The sequence below is a fragment of the Taurulus bubalis genome, assembly GCF_910589615.1.
Source record: "Taurulus bubalis genome assembly, chromosome: 1".
Classification (NCBI taxonomy): domain Eukaryota; kingdom Metazoa; phylum Chordata; class Actinopteri; order Perciformes; family Cottidae; genus Taurulus; species Taurulus bubalis.
This window is the reverse complement of record NC_136589.1, coordinates 29824618-29843167: the sequence shown is the minus strand read 5'-3', so window position 1 is coordinate 29843167 and position 18550 is coordinate 29824618. Positions and strand designations below refer to the sequence as shown.

Sequence of the window (18550 nt, the reverse complement as noted above, 5' to 3'; positions counted from 1 at the left end):
GCCTACCATCAATCATCTTTGAGAGTAAGGAAAAGAGTCTTTAGACGGGAAACATGGATCTACTTAAGCGACAAATGTTTGAGGAACCAAGCTCAGAGCTTCAGACCTGAACTGTCTGTTTAATCCGGTTTAATCAAAGTAAGAAGACTAAATCTAGAGATGCTATAATATTTACCCTGAATGTCCTTGAGTTCTGCATCACCCAAAACATTTGTATAAAGTACTTAAATACCCTGTTGTTGTAAATGTTGTAGTCTGTTGTTTACCTCTTTGGCAGTGACTTGCATAGGGATTCTGTTATGAGCTTGACAAAGTGTCGACAAAAATATGAAGGGTATGTTACTAAGGGTTTTATCTCTGCCATGATAATGTTTTCCCATACTGTTTTCAAAGTTTGAATTTGTTTTTTACGGAGAATTTGAATTTGTTTTTCACTAACCTGACATTAACCGGTGAGACTAAAAGCATGGACTATGTGGTTTTATTCATCATACAGTGTGATATCAATCTTAGCGCTATTTTCTGTGTGATCGTGTGTAATAGATGGCAACGTATATGTACATAACGTATATTTATTATTTTTCAATAATGAAATGAGTATGTTTTTCATGGAGGTTTATTAAAATGTTGCAGTAACCATTTCTTTGTTTTGGTACCTATTACCTAAAGCTGGAGTTTAAAGTCGAATTATTGTACTTTCCTTGTAATATATGAATACATTCATTGTTTGTTAATAAATGATAATTTCCTCCAGAAGCCTGTTTCTGTCCAATGCTGACCCCTACTGCTCTCATAGCTAGTGTGCAACAACCACACTGCAATACCGGGAAGATGTTCAGAGGACTTTAATTGGACATCGTTGGAGAGAGATATTGTTAAAGTGAATCAAAAGTCAACTTATACTACCAAACATCCTCTACGAACGGCGATTAATTTGGATCAAACTCAACCTGTTTCGTTATTTGTGTTCGACCCGGAAGTCTTCATAACAGAGAGTCCGTAGTCCTGGAGAAACAATGGGGATCTCCAAACTGGCCGATTTGATCCGCCAAGATGCTCTCGATGCTGTTTCTCACAAGGACATCAGTGACTACTCGGGTAACACAGCTGCTCTCCATCAGCCTCTCTGTTCTGTTCGGGGTATCTGTTTATCAAACGAGGAAAAGAGCTAACAGCTAGCAGCTAACGCTAGCAGGCAGTCACCTGACCACAGCGAGCTCGACGTTATCAAACTTTGACAAAACCTCTTGTGAAGTAAAACTAACGTGACTTCACTGAAACGTGTCAATGGTCCATGAAGATGTATTAATAGTAGAGTACTTTTACTCAAGTAATGGATCAGAATAACGCTTACACTCCTCAAGCTTTAAAACTAATAAAAAAATGTAGCAACCTGTAAAACATATTGAATGATGTTAACTGGTGTTATCGACAGCACAAGGCATTACAAGTCTGCTGAAACAATCACTGGGGCATGAAGCTCATAATGATTTTATTTAGCTACACTCAAATCTGCCTACTGCCAAAGCATTAATACTGCTGTTCAAAACCTTTTATAAAGACAGAATATATTGTTAATTCTTTTAATTCCTCGCGTTTATATTAAGTACAGTAACATTGTTTGCATAGTTATGTGATGGACTGAATGAATAGGCATATTTTCCTTTGAAATAAAGTGGATTAAATGTGTTGAGTTCTTCGTAGAACCATTTAAGTAGTGTAGTTGAATAATATTGTAAGTCAAATTTGACCTCTGGGCATAATAGACCGGCCATTTATGACTATGAAGATGTGGTATTATATGGTGCTGATGATGCTAGTGCTGTGTCACACCCCGCAGGAAAAGTAATCGCACTGGATACGTCTATTGTTGTGAACCAGTTCCGTGCTGCGACACCTTCACTAAGGTGAGCTCCTTACTGTAAAAGTAGATCTTTTGTGACATGGACGTCTTCCTCCGACCAGCAAACTCGTATATATTGATTCCCCATTTCCAACATCCAACATCTTTACTGAAAATGCTCACACCACTGCTTTGGTGTGTTTGTGTGTTGACTTAATTTGTGCGTTTTGAGGCTGCACTTTGTGGTTGTGTTGTATATACGACTGCATTATATTGTCAAATGTTTCTAATATCTTTATCAACCAATTTGCATATGAGCAAAAACATTAGAAACACCTTTATAAAAGTATGCAATCTGACACAACCACAAACTACAGCCATAAAGCTGAATCAAAATCTAACAACAATCTCAACAACAATTACAATTGTGTGAAATGTTCTTTATTTCTTCTCTGTAGCCCCCTGACAGGTCTCTTCTTCCGCACACTCACCTTCCTAGAACACGATATAAAGCCAGTATTTGTGTTTGACGGGAAGCCTCCTGAGGAAAAGTCAGCTGTTGTAAGTGACTCCTTTTGAGACTGTGTCTTTAGACTCAACATGCCCCTAAACGTATCTTCCTGGTGTGTGTAAAACAGTCACTGCTCAGAGACAGACTAATCTGGATGCTACCTTCGTGCTCATAATGGCCGTAGAACTGCTGTCCTTACATGTGATATCTAAAATGAGGAAGTGAATTCAATGGGCCAGTGCGATATGTTACAGACAGTTAACACCTGTAGTGTAATAAAGAGGACACCTACCCATGCTGATCAAAGCTCCGGTTTTTCCTGCAGCTCGAGAAGCGAGCTGAGGCAGCTGGTTGGAGGTCAGCCAACCTCACAGGCACAGGTACATCAACACAAATATAAGATGTTAGTTATATACATCATTACATTCTGGAGAATTACACACTGGGAATATTATTTTAACATCAAGTGTTCTAAAGTGAATCTTGACTCTTGTGCTCCATGCAGCATCATCCCAGACCAAAGATTGTCTCCAGCTCCTGAAGCTTCTGGGTGTACCTGTCATCCAGGTAGGACCTGCTGAAAATATTTCTTCACATTTCTCTCACTGTCTCTTTCCTTGCTTCATTCAATTAATGCATTTTCCTTTAGATCACCCTCTCTTTCTCTCTGTCTTCTGCTCCAGGCTCCAGGGGATGCTGAGGCTCTGTGTGCATGGATGGTGAGAGAGGGCACTGTGGACGCAGTGGCATCAGAGGACATGGACACACTGCCGTTTGGGGGAAATACTTTAATTCGCCAGCTAAACTCCAAGAAGGACAGGTACGAACTGTACAATTAAGTTGTTACTTTAAGGGTTGTACTGTAGTTTTCTTATGTTTTAATCCATTCCTTTGTCTGAAACACATTCATGCTATGCTGGCAATTTTCCAAACTATTTACTTTGTTAAAAGCCTTTGGCAGACATGGTTTGTATGTTCGATTGTATTTTTGGTCAAATAATTCTCTTTTTCTAAAGTTTTCTGGGGCTGGTGTATTTAAGTATTCCTCAGAACCTCTGACGTCTAACCCTTGAAAGAACATCAATCCATTACTCCATGTTTTTAACAGACTCAGAAGCTCATTCAGCTCGCGACTAAAGAGGCCTCAGTGTTCTACTGCGGCCTCAGAAAGTCTTTTATTCGAGCAGTAGTCCAATTTTTTAATAAACACTTTTAGTTGTTTTTTAGATGTAACATCTTTGTTAATAATGTTATGACACTCTTTATGGTGTTATTCATTAATTTCATCTTTTGTTGTGTGTTTTGTTTGATTTGGTGGCAAATTAGTTTCTTTTGGGGATTAATGAATTTTTCTTATATCATTTATTCATTGTAGTTTTTGACACAAAGTCAGACATCATCATGTCAGGCTCAACTATGTTGATGTATCGATGCTAATACGAGGGATTTCCTCATGCCACTCTATTTCCAAATATCCAATCTATGCCTTTCAGCTGATTTTTCGAAACTGATCTCATGTTGATCTCCGCTCTTCTTTACAGTGAGGTGGTTGAATATTCTTTAACCAAGCTGTTAGAGAAACTACAAATTAGTCACGAGGAGGTGAGACTGAAACCTTTAAAGATGTCTTTTAGAGCATATAATAGAAATACATACATTATAATGTATATTACCGCTTCACATAAATACTACAAACAAGTCCTCAAACTTTCCCTCTTTTGCATTTTTCTTCCACCAGTTTGTTGACCTGTGCATTTTGTTGGGCTGTGACTATTGCGACAAGATAGCTGGTCTGGGTCCAAAGAGAGCTCTGACATTGATCCAGAAGCACCGAACTATTGAAAATGTGGTTTTGCATATCAACAGAAAGGTACTACATGGTTTTTCATTCTGTTTTCATTCTGCATCACAAAAAAGTGCAAGACTTGATAAGACCCCAGTATCCACTGCCTTTCAGACATATCCTGTGCCACATTTCTGGAAGTACAAAGAAGCACGGAAGATATTCTTGGATGCACCACAAACGGTAGCTCCTGAACTCACCTGGGCTGAGCCAGATGAAGAAGCCTTGGTTAGGCTCCTCTGTCATGTCAAATACGTTAAGTATGTACTTTGCTTCAGCCCACTTCCTATGCTTCTCACATGCTTAAAGACAGTTGTGGCTGAATACCTGTTAATATGTTTTTAGGGAAGACCGGGTCCGTCATCGAATGGAGAAGTTCCGTCAGACGCGGAAAAGTAAGCGGGAGGAGAGGGAAAAGGAGAAGGCAGCAGGAGGTAGCAGGCAGTCTCGCATGCAGGACTTCTTTAGAGTTACCAGAAAGAGGGAGCAGGTGAACAATCTCCTACAAAAATATATATTTTAATTTAAGGTATTTTAAAGCTTCAGAATATTATAAATTGGAGGAAAGCTATAATGATTAAATGTACTAAAAACTATGAACAAGTATCTTCGAAGTATTTGGATCATGATTTTTACTCTATTCAAGCAGTCAGTTATTAATTTTCAGTAGTTCCTAATGTGGTGTTTTGATTAGTCTGAATAGTTGTCCTTCTTCCTCTAGCCCGTGGAAGCTGCAGACCCTTTAAGCAGCAAAAGAAAGAGGCCAAAGTCAAAATAAGGCTGCCAACATCTCCACATTGCTTCCTGCACCATTCCACCATCCAAGTTTTGATGTTTTTTTGTTTGAATGCTTTCTAAGCTGTCTTCCTGTCAAGACATCTCAAACCATCAGCAGACAATCCTGTGATCCAGATCTTGATATTTCTGTATTTTATTTTTTTTTAACACCAGGCTTCATTCCTGTGCTGATGAGAACATCTTGCATCTTCAACATCCATGTCAGTGACCAAATTCAAGTTTTTCTATTTGTAGATTATGTAACACAAATAATTGGCAAACTTCAACAGTTTGAGAGGCTGCAGCTTTGCATTTTGAATCATGGTTTTGTAACAGCATTAGAAGAAAACTCTGCTTTTCCGAGTGCTTTCTTGCCACCTCATAATTTAGAAGAAGCGAAAACAGGCATCTTTATATCTTTGTCTCTAAATGGGGCGGATCTGGTCTTAGAGTCTGCAACAATGCAGTTTACTGAGCAGTTCTTCAGTGTATCCAGCAGTTTCTTGCAAAGCAACCAAGACAAGCAGAGCAGGCGGTGGACGGCTATGAAAGAGAACAGTGTGATCACTGTCATGGAGTCCTTCCCCCCAAGCCAAAGCTGAAGACAGGGGATGCCTCATCACCAGATATTCAATGAGCACCTGTTGTAAAAAGGGTGCCAAGGCAGAGACCAAAGACTTGAATTTTAAAACATGAACTAAAGTGGTATCAAGTACATAAAAAAAGAGACAGCGAGATGTTTAAAACCATGTGAGAAAAGTTTGTATTTTGAAAATGTGTGTAAATAATACAGTATACTATTTGTTTTATATTTTGTTTTGATATGCAATGCTGTTGGCCATTTTTTTTTATTAAAATACTGTTGAAGTGTATTTGTTTGACAGATTATCTTGAGCAAAGTGTGATTCGGTGGTGTTGTTGTTTTCATCGCACCATTTCTCAATATGTTTTTCTGACGAATTTCCGAATAGCAAGCGTCGCTTTTAATCCAATTACGAGGCATCATTCCGAACCAACAGGTGGCGCTTATACTCGTAAAGCCGGTTTATTTCACATTTTCTCCCGTGTAGAAGAAGTGTTTGTCAGTCGCCCAGTCTCCCCGGCTCGAAGGTGTCTGGCCGCCGCCTCCGCCGCCGCACCCGACTATCCTCCCTGAAGACACCCTCCCTGTCCCAGGTCCTTTGACCACACGTCCTCCGCGGGGATACCACATCGCTATTTTCGGCCATGGCGACGAACGCGAAGCGAAAGCAGGAGGAGACTCATTTGAAGATGCTCCGGGAAATGACGAGCCTGCCCGCGAATAGGAAATGCTTCGACTGCGACCAGCGCGGCCCGACCTATGTCAACATGACAGTGGGCTCCTTCGTCTGCACCACCTGCTCGGGGATCTTGTGAGTTTCTTTTTGGCCCAAAGTATCTTATTTATTGTTCAGTGTCCACGGCAGGCGAGACGCCGCAGCCGGTCCGGTCCGGTCCAAAACTGCCTTGGCGGTGCCGTTAGCTTGTTAGCTAGCGTTAAAGTCAGGACAGGTAACATCGGTTCTGCCCTGGGCCGTTGGTTCGGGTGACTTAGTGTCGGCAGTTAGGTTTGTTTATAGCTCTACTTCAATGTGATGTTGTACACACACTTGTGGTTCCAGTGACTTTATTGTCTGGTGTGCTCATGGACAGCTCGCCCAACGTAAAGGCTCATATACCGAACAGTCAAATCTTTGACCACCTAGTCTAAAACATCACGTCATGTGGAACCTCCTCTACTTGAACTTAAGTTGGATCTCCAATACGTAATGTTGCAAGCACACACCTCTAGATAAGCCGCACACGTCCAAGAGATAAGCAGGAGCAGGGTGCGTCTCTCAACTTGGGAAGAAGCAGAGGGGCTGTGGGTCGCCTGCTGTCTGATGAAACCACTTCTTCCTCAGAGATACTTCATTATGAAATCATAACCAGGGTTTAGGCAATGCACCTGATAAACTGCCCACTGCCATTTAGTTTCTCCAGAGGTAAACATGTTTGCCAATTTTTCTGTCACTATGTTACATGTGTTGCAGTGCATTGTTGCTGTTTATGTGCAGTATTTACCCATTTAGTTGTGAGCTAATTGTCTGTGCGTGTTTGTTGTATTATGAAATAGTTTGCATACAATGTAAGAAACGTTTTAGCTCAAATGACACTGCTAAGACCAGCTAGTGAGTCTGTGCCATTATCCCTTATAACACTGTACAGAATAAGGATAGTTGAATGTCAGTAAGGAAAAGTGAAATTGGTTAAATAGCTAATCTTTGAATGCTTGGACAGTGCTAGTATACGTTTTAATACTTTAAAAAATAATTGACCCATTGGACTTTTTTATTTTTTTGCTTAATGAACTCACCGTGGGCAACAACAAGTGACACAAACTAAGTTAAATAAAAATGTGTAAACATAACATTTATTACACAAGTATTCACCCTGTGGAAATCAGTATTAGTTGAGGCACCTTTGGCAACAGTTTCAGCCTTGATTCTATGTGGATGGGCCTGTATTAGCTTGGCACATTTGGACACTGCAGTTTTCCTTTATTCTTCTTTGACAAACTCTTAAAGCGCTGTCACGTTGCCGTGAATAGCAATTTTTAAATCCTGCCATAAATTCTGGTTTGGATGGAGATCTGGATGCTGACTTGGCCACACCACGACATTAACATTGTTGGTTTTCAGCCATTCCTGTTATAAATTGCTTCAGGTTTTCCTCCAGTATGTGTCTTGAGTGTCAGACTTAATTTATCCTCAATCCCAACAAACCTTCCTTGGCCTGCAGCAGCATCCCCAGAGCATGATGCTGCCATCACAGGCCTTCATGGTGGTGGTGATGGTTGGATGTGTATTGGTGTCACCAGACCATAGAACCCACATCCACTATGGCAAACACTAACCCAGGTGTGTAGTAATTTTTTCAACAGAGGTTTCTATCTTTGCCAATCTGCCATAAAGCAGCAACTGGTGAAGCAACAGTTGTTGAAGCAACAGTTGTTGACTGCACCGTGTCTCCCATCTTCGCAAACAAAGCTCATTCTGACCCTCATATGTCGAGAACTGTGACAGTGTTGAGAATCTAAGAATAAAGGCCCTTTTGGCACAAACATGTGATTTTGTGCTCTATAAACTGATTCTGTAATCTTATGACAGATTTGTTTAAGCTCCTTTGTCTTCATGATTTAGTTTTTGTGAGAAAACTGACCATGTAGCTGTTGTACCTTCCAGCTACTTAAAGCATATTTAACATTATGTCTCTTGTTACACCTTGATTGACATGATTTTAATTTAGCTCATTATGTGATCTACTAAAACAGTTTGTAATTGTGATTACACAACTGTGATTGTGTCACTATAATTATTTTTTTTTAAACATTGAAACTTGAAGAAGTGTATTTGGGTTTACACTTTTTACATAAAAATATGTTGTGATTCTATCTGTCACTAATAACAGTGAACACAATATCAGCCATTTGAAATTAGAGATTGATCATTTCTAATTAAATATACAGTCACACATTTTTTCTGAATTAATGTGTGCCTTTATATTTTGGTGTCACAATTACATTCCTTGAGATTTAAACCAAATACTCAAAACCCCAAATCTAGGGTCTTTAAACATGTTTAACAAGCAGTAAATACCTCTGATATTTTGTTAGTTTGCATTTTAGAAATGTCTGTCAAATGTTGATACTTGCACTTATTTTCTAAGTACCAAACATAAATATCTCATACAAGAAAATATCCATCTGTGGTTGGATTTTAGTTTCTCATTTCATGTCACATGAACAGCACTGGAGTTGCATCCTGCTCCTCCTGTTCTTAAGCTAACATATGCCTCCTCCACCCACAGACGAGGACTGAACCCCCCACACCGAGTGAAGTCCATCTCTATGACCACATTCACACATCAGGAAATTGAGTTTCTACAGAAACACAGCAATGAGGTATCAAGCACTGTGCACACGTTACAACAAAGGAATCCGCACCATATTTCACAATATTTTAAAAGTCATTCTGGATTTGATTCAGAAGCATCTTGGCATTTTTCTGAACCCTGCATAGTCAACTTTATTGGCCTTCCTCTCCCCACTTTTTTTCCTCCCATTTCTCGTCATCCCCTCCCCCTTCCCTTTACTTTCTCTCACCTCTCTCCCGGCTCTGCCACCACCCCCACCCCAATCCTCTCTTTACCTCCCACTCTCCTCATTCCTCTGCCCCCCCTGTAGGTCTGTAAACACATCTGGTTGGGCCTCTATGACGACAGGACATTAGTTGTTCCAGATTTCCGAGAACCACAGAAAGTAAAAGAGTTCCTTCAGGAAAAATATGAAAAGAAAAGATGGTAAAGAATTTTGTTTGATATATTTAGTTTTGAGTACAATCTGTTAAGAATCACAAACCGACATGCATGACAACATTATTTCAGATCATCCTTTATCCATTGTATAAATGGTTAAATCGAGCAATACTTTATATTGTTGTTGCTTCTTTTGTTGTTTGTTTTTACCATGTAAAGTACCTTGAGCACCTTGTAAAGCGCGATACAAATATAATGTATTATTGTTATTATTACTTGTATGCATCCAGCCTTATTTAATGTCGTAGGGAACTCAAAGGTAATACATGCTAGAGTGAATGTCAAAGGTTCTGCAGGTCGTTCAATAATGCTGGCAGTAGTGGCTGTGATGCAAACAAAGAGTGGGAAGTGCTGAGAGGGAAGTGCTGCCTCTGTCCAAAAACATTTTGCAATTATGGATTTGATTAACCATATATTTTAGTTTGATTGTGTGCTCTTCATTACCGTGGACCTTCTATTTCTACGTGTTACTTTCCCTTTTACTGCAGTTTTGGTGGAAAGAGAGCACATTTGCTTTGTGAAGGAAGGTCACATTTGATTTGTTTTGATTGATTTATATATTTACCTTCATCCCAATCAGCTCAATCAAACAATTACCTCCCTATTTCTTGTACTCTCATAGTGCCCAGTTATAAAAGTCACTTCTATTTTTTTGCTTTTGAAAAAAATATGTCTACATCTGTGGTGGTGTTATCTCATGGATGCCTAGGTATGTCCCTCCAGACCAAGCAAGAACAGTAGCAAGTGTCCAGGCCTCGGTGTCTGGCTCCTCTGCCAGCAGCACTGGTAGTACCCCAGAAGTCCACCCCCTCAAGACCCTGCAGCTCAACAAGACCCCACTGCGCCAGGTAACAGAGATGCACACTGAGGCTAATGTATTTGGAAATTTGGTTGGAGAAAAGTTTTAACTCTCAATTTTTTCCCCGGCTACTGCCCAGTCACCAGGGCTAGGTCGTTCCCAGGCTCATAGCGCTGCTCAGGAGAAGAAGTTTGACTTGCTCTCAGAACTGGGAGGAGACATCTTTGCTGCTCCATCTACTCAAACTTCCAGTTCCACCAACTTTGCCAACTTTGCACATTTTCCAAGCCAGTCAGGTAAGATAGCTTTCTCTGAAAAGTCTATAAAGTCCAACCTTTTACTCAGACACTCATTACAGATTAATACAGATATGTATCACTGTTTAGCCTTTGGTTTGTCATCATTCCATGCATTGCCTTGCCATTGATTTTATTTCCTCATTCATTGTATGTGTTAATTTTTCCTTGTGTATGGCTGCAGCACCTCAGGGTAATTCAGATACCAACTTTGCCAACTTTGAGGCATTTGGAAACACTACAATTCCATCCCACCTGAGCACGTCCCCCCCCTCAAAGTCCTTTTCATCAGGTACCCCCTCCCCTCCATTGTCTTTCCTCCACCCTATCCACACACACTCACCCTCATCTCAGTATTTTTTTTTTCATTTCTTACCCACTGTGTCCACTGGTCAAGCCCTGTCTGTATTGAGCAATCTGCTATAGATGCTTAGAGCATGTGCTGGCCATCGCTACTGTTGAAAACCTGATGGAAGCACATTTTTCTTGGCTAATTTGTTATACTTAAATCTTCTTAATTCTTGCTAAGTTGTTTGTAATGTTGGGCACACACCATTACACCCTTTCAATTCCTCACGCTCTTCCCTGAACCATTTAGTGTGCGAGACACAGATTTTATTTTTTTCCCATTTTCTCCTACATTTTTTCAAAGGGGGAGGTGTGCCAATCCCATCAATGTCTAGTGCCGTCCCTGCCCAGTCCAACCATAGAGAGGATCGCTATGCTGCTCTGGCTGAGTTGGACAACGAGCTCAGCAATGTGCCAGGGTGAGAGAGAGAGAGAGAGAGAGACGTACACACACACACACACACACACACACACACACACACACAGTAATATTGTAACAGTATTGCTGTAGGACTGCTGTAATCAGTACTGCTGATACATTTTAATTAAACTTTAATTTGAATGTTGTGCATGTATTAAACATATGTAAAAATATTTACTTTACTTTTTCAGGAACTTATTTGGACCAGTGCTTGGTTCATCGCCAGCCCAGAATCCACCTGTGTTACCCAGCATGCAGCCTGGCTTTGGAGGTGGTTGTAGTGTTTACTACTACAGTGGTGCATGAGAGAATGGAAATATATTTTCAGAGCTGTGTATTTTATATACGTAACTTGACGACTCATTTAGCAAATTCCTCCTGCATTTCATCTAGCCGTCCCATCCACAAATCCCTTTGTTGCTGCAGCTGTTGCCCCGGAGATGGCCACCAACCCTTTCCAGGCCAATGGCAGAGCTCCAGCTGCAGGTGTGTGCATTTAAAGTTGAGTGTATTCAACATGGCACATTTTTTATTAGACATGTGTGTTACTTTGATGTAACCCAGTTACATTGCCAAGTAGCTTTGTGTTTGCCAAAGAATCTAGAATTTACTCCTCCTTGTATGTGTGTATTGTGGGTGTGTTTGTGCATTTATGTACACACACATACTGCGTGTGTCTCATAGCCTCGTTTGGCACTGGCTCTATGAGCATGCCGGCCGGCTTTGGGAATGCATCTTCCTACTGCCTCCCGACCAGTTTCAGCGGAAACTTCCAGCAGCAATTCCCTGGCCAGGCTCCCATCCCTTACTCTCAAGCTGGGGCCTACCACCCTCAGTCCAATGGTTAGTGGCCTCCCACATGCCTTTGTCCTCTTACCCTGTTTCACCTGTACAGTACCTGTCAGTGATTTAGGCCACATGCAGCTTTTTCCTGGGAATGAATTGTACGTTGTCTTTATCTACATGATGGCCGTCTGCATTGGGAATTGTGTTGCTGTTGCAAATTAAAAGTAAGACTTGTCAGTTGCAGCTACTGCACAGTAATAAAAGGTTGCATTTAGGGTGGAAAGCTTTCGGAGTGAAACGCTTTCGGGTTCTGCTCTGTACAAAGCTTTGGACCAAAACCACAAGGAACCAATCTGACATAAGGCTCTATTCACACCTGAATGCAATCTGACATGCTGGGCATAGCTCTTTTCTTCTTCTTTTTTTTTTTTTACAATCTTTTTATAGTTTTAGTCTCTCATACGTTAGTTCTGTGCATCTTTGACTCTTTAAGCTTGCTTTTTATGGCCTGTTGATATAACGGTTGCAATGAAATGTTATCATGACACATTGCTTAACTGCTGGAGAGAGAGCGAATACTCAACCTGTAAACCCCTATTTCTCTGGCACCCCTAGGCCCTGCATTCCCAGTCTATGGTCAGAACAAGCCGTCCATGACACCCTTTGGGCAGCCCATGGCTGGCCCTGGCATGTCCAATAACCCATTCATGGTGAGCATGCATTACCTTTTTGTATTCCCAACGTTTTGGATTAAAGAAGGAAATAAAGGATGTACTGTGTGGGGCTTTATCAGTTTAAGAAAACAACTGCATTGATTGATTTTCACTGAAAACATTGCTATTCATCATGTATTTTGAAGAAAATAATTGTTTCATTTTCTGTGGGTGTCTTAAATCTCCTGCCCTCTCTCATTTCAGGCTGGAGCCCCAGGTGGGTCGTTCCCTTCAGGGGGTTCAACCAACCCGTTCCTGTAGCACAACTCCCAGTCTTTGCCACCAGAGGGCAGCATGCAGCACATATTCAACGCATACGTTCTGTCATGCAATCAGCGGAAATGCTTTTTTTTAACTTTTTTTTTTTTATTCTTCATAAAAAAAGGTTTACAACACTATGAAGGAATACAAAGGACTATATTGAAGACTATGGGACTGTTATAAGGGACATGTACTGTTTGGACTATATACAATACATTATATGCTTTTTTATTTTTTTGTTTATGACTGTAAGCTCTGTGCATATCATCATATGTAATCACACTTAAGTACATGCTATGTATAACAAAGACTGAGTGAACAAGGGTGAGTATACACACACCTTGTGGAAAAAACCCACTACAAACTATCTACGTAGGTAAGGGCATAGACTTTAAGATCAATCTCTGGTTGTAATCAAATCCATAATCTCGTTTGAGGCAACCATGATGATGTTATTTCAGCATAATTGTGCTTTTACTTGAACTAAGGTGCAAACAGGTCCTTTATTAACTTACAAGTTGCCTATAACCCAAACCATGTATGGTTATATTAGAGTAATATCCCAAGCAGGTGGATGGGATACAGCCTTGATCCTGGACTATTATACATCCTTTCGTTATTATTGCCAATATCTGTGAAATTGTGGAAAAAAAGAGTCGGGGCTTTTTCAAATTTGAAACCAGGGGCAGCTCCTTGGATATGTAGCCAGCATAGAGTTCAGATGGTTTTTGCCCACCACCTAAAGTGACAAGCATGTCTACCAGAGCACAAATGGAGGAAAGAGACAAGAAGTGAGGCTTTAAGATGAGTATGTCTATGTTCTGTTACCCCTCCTAATCTATAGATATTGACAAATTGTTAAATATACTTTAAGTGACCTCTCTTTTGCTTTCAGATAAACACTATATTTTAGGAATATGGTAAAGGCCAAAGGAAAGACTGTTAAGGGTTGTGGGTGTGATCCAAATTGGGTTGCATCAAAAGTGAAGTAGTTATTCACGTGGTTGTGGTTGACTTGTGCTCTTGACCATGTACCAGACCCAGCCCAGACAAATACATGTCCAACACTTTAAGCGCAATATTTATGCAGGATAACAACCGCTCCACGGGCTTGATCTTAACTAAGGTGCTGGAAGTATCAAAGAGTTCAAATTGATAGAAAAGATATCCGCACACGTAGATCTATGCAGAGTACACTTAGGTATAAAGGGTCTCTTCAAACTAAATATTTATCATATGTTAGTTATGTTGTATTCACTACACTCCCCTCATATTTGCTTTCTTATTAAAAAGCATGTGGAGTGAAGAACAGGATGAGGAGAAATACGGATTTCTTTCAGTTTGCTTTAAATTAAGGCAAGGGAAAAGAACAGATTAATTATGGGAATATTACATTACAGGATCAGCCTGGGACTGAACCAGTGTCTCATTTGTGCCACCAATGACTAACAATGAATTTGACCATGTGTTTCTTGTCTTTACAAGAATAGGTAAGTAAATGTGTACATATATAAATATATGTATAAATAAATTAAAAGATTTTTAACTACAATCTTGACTTTGATATGAAAATGCACTCAGTTTATTAGGTACAACTAAGCGAATGGGTGTTACTGATATTGTGTCCATTTAACTTCTGTCAATGAGAGTAGGTTGATATGATAAACACTCGAGGAAACGAGGAGTCCAGAAGGAGCCTCAGGTCGAGGAAACGAGGAGTCCAGAAGGAGCCTCAAGTCGAGGAAACCAACGGTTATCTCTGGAGCCCCACGAGGGGCTGTTCAGCAGAAAAGGCGCCGTTGTCATGACAACAAAGACACGCTGACATGGCGGCCCTTCTGACGGAGCCGCTGTTTGAGACGTCCGGACGCGCTCCTGCAGCCAATAATAACTTTTATAATTTTATTGTCACCAAGTCTTATGTAAGTATTGATGTTCATAAACCGTGATTCATTACTGTGGGTGTAAACTAAGCTACATACATTAAACTAATATTAGCGAGCTAAACCTGCTTCTTACAATTTAAGCTAATCTTTTCCCAACACAAACAGAGAACAGACCCTTCTCTGTCATAATCCGTTTCCTAAACCATAGACTAAAATAAATCATCACATTCACTATCAAACGGCCATGAACAGTTTGCGCCTGCCTCTTCAACAAGTTTTTGCCTCATAGACCTCGGCCCTACGCCTCCTAGTGGTGGGAGGTTTAACAACAAAACAATAACAAAATGGCTCTTAACAAAAGCTTTCAAGAAAAAAAAGATGCGTTTTATAGCGTGTTAAAATATCTAACTTTTGACTGGCCACTTCCAGGTGGTCTGGAGATGGTGGAAGATATCTCCGAGGGCTGTAGACAGGTACGCCAAGCCCGGGGAGCTGAAGGAGTCACACGAGGACTTCTTGGCCGACACTTGGGTGCAGAGTAAGGACTTCATATTCAGGACTATTTAGAGCTAAACACATGCTAACCTCAACTGTTTGCTTTTTATGCAATGCAGAGGGTTTTGTATTTGTGTGGCTGCCTAGTGGTATATCACAAGGGTACTTAAAGCAGAAGCCACTCACTGCTTGTGAGTTCACTCTAAACAAAAAAGTACTTAACAGTTTGTGGTTCCTCCATTGTGGCTTTTTGCCAGTAATATTCACTGGTTTGTGTCTGTTTTACAAAGAGATTAAAAAGGTTGCATGTTTTATTCACCGCTTAAACACTTTGGCTTTGACAAGCCCCAATATAGCATTTTTTTTTAGCTTGCTCTGCCAACAGTAGACCTGTACAGAAATGCATTACATAGTGCTTTAGGTATTTATCACTTTATATTCAGATAGTGTCTTGTGAATGTTTGTATGTTAGGACAAATTGAATGTATGAATATGGATGACAGGTAAAACAATGGGCTTCTTTCCAGATGAGGTCAGTATGGTTTTCGGTCGTCGAATCTTGCAGTACACCAAGGCTTTGTGCCAAGGCCATTATGATTATCTGGAGCATCTGCCTGACACCTTACTTCTGCGGATAATAAATAGTCTAGAACTAGAGGATGTCGGTCAGCTTGGACGAACGTCACGCAGGTTCAGAGAGGTGAGTTTCAGAGAGATGCTTAAAAAAACAACTATATCCTGAGATCCAGGTTGCACCATTGCATTTTGTCTTCCGACAACAATATTCTATTGTTAGTTTGATTTGATAAATTGGAAATTATATCAATGCAATAAATTCCCCTCTTATGCTTGCTTTAATATTACTAATACTAGGCACTTCTGCTCCTCAGCTATGTGGGTCAGAGGAGTTTTGGGAGCAGGCAGTGCAGCAGCGCTGCAACACAGTGTCGGCTGAGATGGCTTCTCTAGCGTGCGATGGGGGCTGGCGCAGCATCTTCTTCACCAGCAAGCTTCAGCTGCAGAAGTTGATCAGCCGCAGGAGGCTGAAGGCTCAGGAGCATCAAGGAGGACAGGTCTCTCCAGATTCAAAGGCAGAGGAATCTCCTGATGTGATGTGTCGCTGTGATATAGACCCTGACCCGAACCCTGAATCGGAGGCTGACTCTGACTCCAGTGATGTAAAGCACTGTGTGGTTGAAACGCCTGTAGAGCAGGGCACTGAGCAAGAGGAGACTGCTGTGCAGAGCCAGACAGTACAATGAGTTAATTCTTTTGTCAAATATTGTGGAAGCCCTGTGTTTTAGGCTTGCTGTTTTATATCTGGATTGATATGCCATTTTATTCTCAGGAGTTGTGTATCGATTATTTGCAGAATATTGTCTTTTATTTACATTTTCATTCGTATATCCATTGTGCCATGACTTTTCTGACTTTACATATTAAAACCAACAAAAAAAGGCTACATGTACATATTAATTGTTCATTTAATATACAAAATGCAATTCTGCTGGCTGCAGATTGTCATTAATGAAACCTCAGTAACTGCCACTTTACAATGAGACTCAACTTTACTTGAAGGGACACTAACATGTTAATTTATTTATGTTATGATTCACTTGAATAGGTTGACTTAATACCGGATCATTGGTATCAAGCAGACTTCTCAAATAACATGGTCTTAATTCAAAGATATTTAGTTGTCAATTTGTTGTCAATTCCTAATTTGTTCCTCATTTCTTAGCAACCATTCAGGATTGTGTTTAAATTAAAACAATATAAAGTTGAGATCGACACAATTATCAGAATTTGTATAAAAAGGTGTCTTTAAGGTGGGTAAAATAATAATAATACAAAGAACTGTAATTTCTGTTTGCAGGTACGCTATCTATTTGAAAAGGTCAACTTGGCCAGTAACAGTTGCATCATGATCTGGATTCTGAGAGGACACAGATAATGTCTATGGGTGCATCCCAAGTCTGATCACATCTGATCAGCTGTCAGTCGCTTTAACAGCTGACAGAGTTTTGTCTGGAGAGTTTTTAGCGAACATTCCAATAAAAATGCACTTAAAATATTGATAGCAATTATCGTATGTTTTCAGTTGATTTAATGGTGTTAAACTACAATTTATATTAATAAAGACACAGTTATCATGAGTGTCAGAGTGGAGATGTTTTTTCTCTCGTCTGTTACCGTTTAATACACTGCATTGAGTATTTATATACTGTGATATGTCCTGCTTATACGCGTAGGATCCATTTCTACCGGCGGAATGCGTCTTATTTATTTATTTATTATTTACGTCGGTATGTTTTGAAATTCTGATTGTGACATCATTATAAAATAACCCACAATATAAATATAGTTTCTCTTCATTACGTGTTGTAAACAAGTGTTTCCTCTCTCCAGCTCTCTGATTTTAATTACATACATAATAAAAGTTATTGAGGGAAACAACAGTGCAAATCTTTGAAGACAGTTGTTTGTGGTCCTTTTATTATTCAGACCTACAATTAACATATTTTAACCAGATGGTGAATAAGAAAACGGATATAGTATATAAATTGATTTTAATCTGTGATCGTCTTCACTCTGGTATGAAACTCCAGCGATCAGTCCGCGCAGCTGCAGTGTCCAATCAAATAACAGATGAACAGCGAGGGGGCGTGTCCAGCGTTAAAACACTTCCTGCTGTTACTTCGCTCCTCCGAGCAGAATAAGCCGTTTCTCAATCAGCGTTCTTCTCTGTACTTGTGTTCTCGTGGACTCGTGGACTCGTGAAACGTCATCAGTCGCGGCCCAAGTACTGTTCCAATTCAAAAGTCCGCTTCTCGCCAAGAACGGTGAAAATGCCCGGATGTGACTTGATCCACCCATTTTACCGGGGATCAGAGCAGACTTGAGCGTACTTGAGAGAGCCAATATGCCAGAATGCATTTCGGACCAGCAAACGAGGGATAATGACGGATGAGAAAACTCATAACTGAAAGTTGACATTCTCTGAATACTACCGTTGTTGAGTCACAAAATTTAATTTTAGGAAGAATCGGCCTACTTAAAAAGATACACTGACGGTTTGAGGTCCTGCTCGCGGGACCGGTGAGCCCCGCAGCACCGGGCCGTCAGCGCTCTGCTGCCCGCCGAGAGCAGCCTGATCTCGGCTGGACTTTTTGAAATGATCCGTTGGCTCCGAT

The 18550-nt window shown here is 40.4% G+C and overlaps 3 protein-coding genes across 4 annotated transcripts; all 3 read left to right on the top strand.

The window, feature by feature from the left end:
• Positions 1 to 1016: 1016 nt before the first annotated feature.
• On the top strand, positions 1017 to 5840 carry LOC306739789 (putative flap endonuclease 1 homolog; the record flags this gene model as incomplete). Of its 2 annotated transcripts, XM_079221844.1 has the most annotated exons (11): positions 1017 to 1098; positions 1841 to 1907; positions 2302 to 2404; positions 2680 to 2734; positions 2860 to 2921; positions 3038 to 3174; positions 3896 to 3956; positions 4093 to 4224; positions 4312 to 4457; positions 4543 to 4687; positions 4919 to 5840. In XM_079221844.1, the coding sequence occupies 11 exons, from the start codon at positions 1017 to 1019 to the stop codon at positions 4973 to 4975; spliced, it is 1047 nt and encodes a 348-aa protein (XP_079077970.1). In that variant the 3' UTR covers positions 4976 to 5840. The 2 variants fall into 2 exon arrangements, with proteins under 2 accessions (XP_079077970.1, XP_079077971.1); XM_079221845.1 differs by lacking the exons at positions 1017 to 1098; positions 1841 to 1907 and having other exon boundaries at positions 2181 to 2404; positions 4543 to 4592.
• A 361-nt stretch (positions 5841 to 6201) lies between these two features.
• Positions 6202 to 13031, top strand: agfg1b (ArfGAP with FG repeats 1b; the record flags this gene model as incomplete). The annotated part of the gene is made up of 12 exons (XM_079226135.1): positions 6202 to 6368; positions 8845 to 8938; positions 9221 to 9336; positions 10061 to 10199; positions 10290 to 10446; positions 10631 to 10738; positions 11099 to 11213; positions 11407 to 11486; positions 11609 to 11701; positions 11900 to 12058; positions 12617 to 12711; positions 12919 to 13031. The coding sequence occupies 12 exons, from the start codon at positions 6202 to 6204 to the stop codon at positions 12973 to 12975; spliced, it is 1380 nt and encodes a 459-aa protein (XP_079082261.1). The 3' UTR covers positions 12976 to 13031.
• A 1770-nt stretch (positions 13032 to 14801) lies between these two features.
• fbxo36b (F-box protein 36b) lies at positions 14802 to 16618 on the top strand (the record flags this gene model as incomplete). Its single annotated transcript, XM_079235324.1, has 4 exons — positions 14802 to 14897; positions 15291 to 15399; positions 15884 to 16056; positions 16247 to 16618. 4 exons carry the CDS (start codon positions 14802 to 14804, stop codon positions 16616 to 16618), a joined length of 750 nt encoding a protein of 249 aa, XP_079091450.1.
• Between the last annotated feature and the right edge of the window lie 1932 nt (positions 16619 to 18550).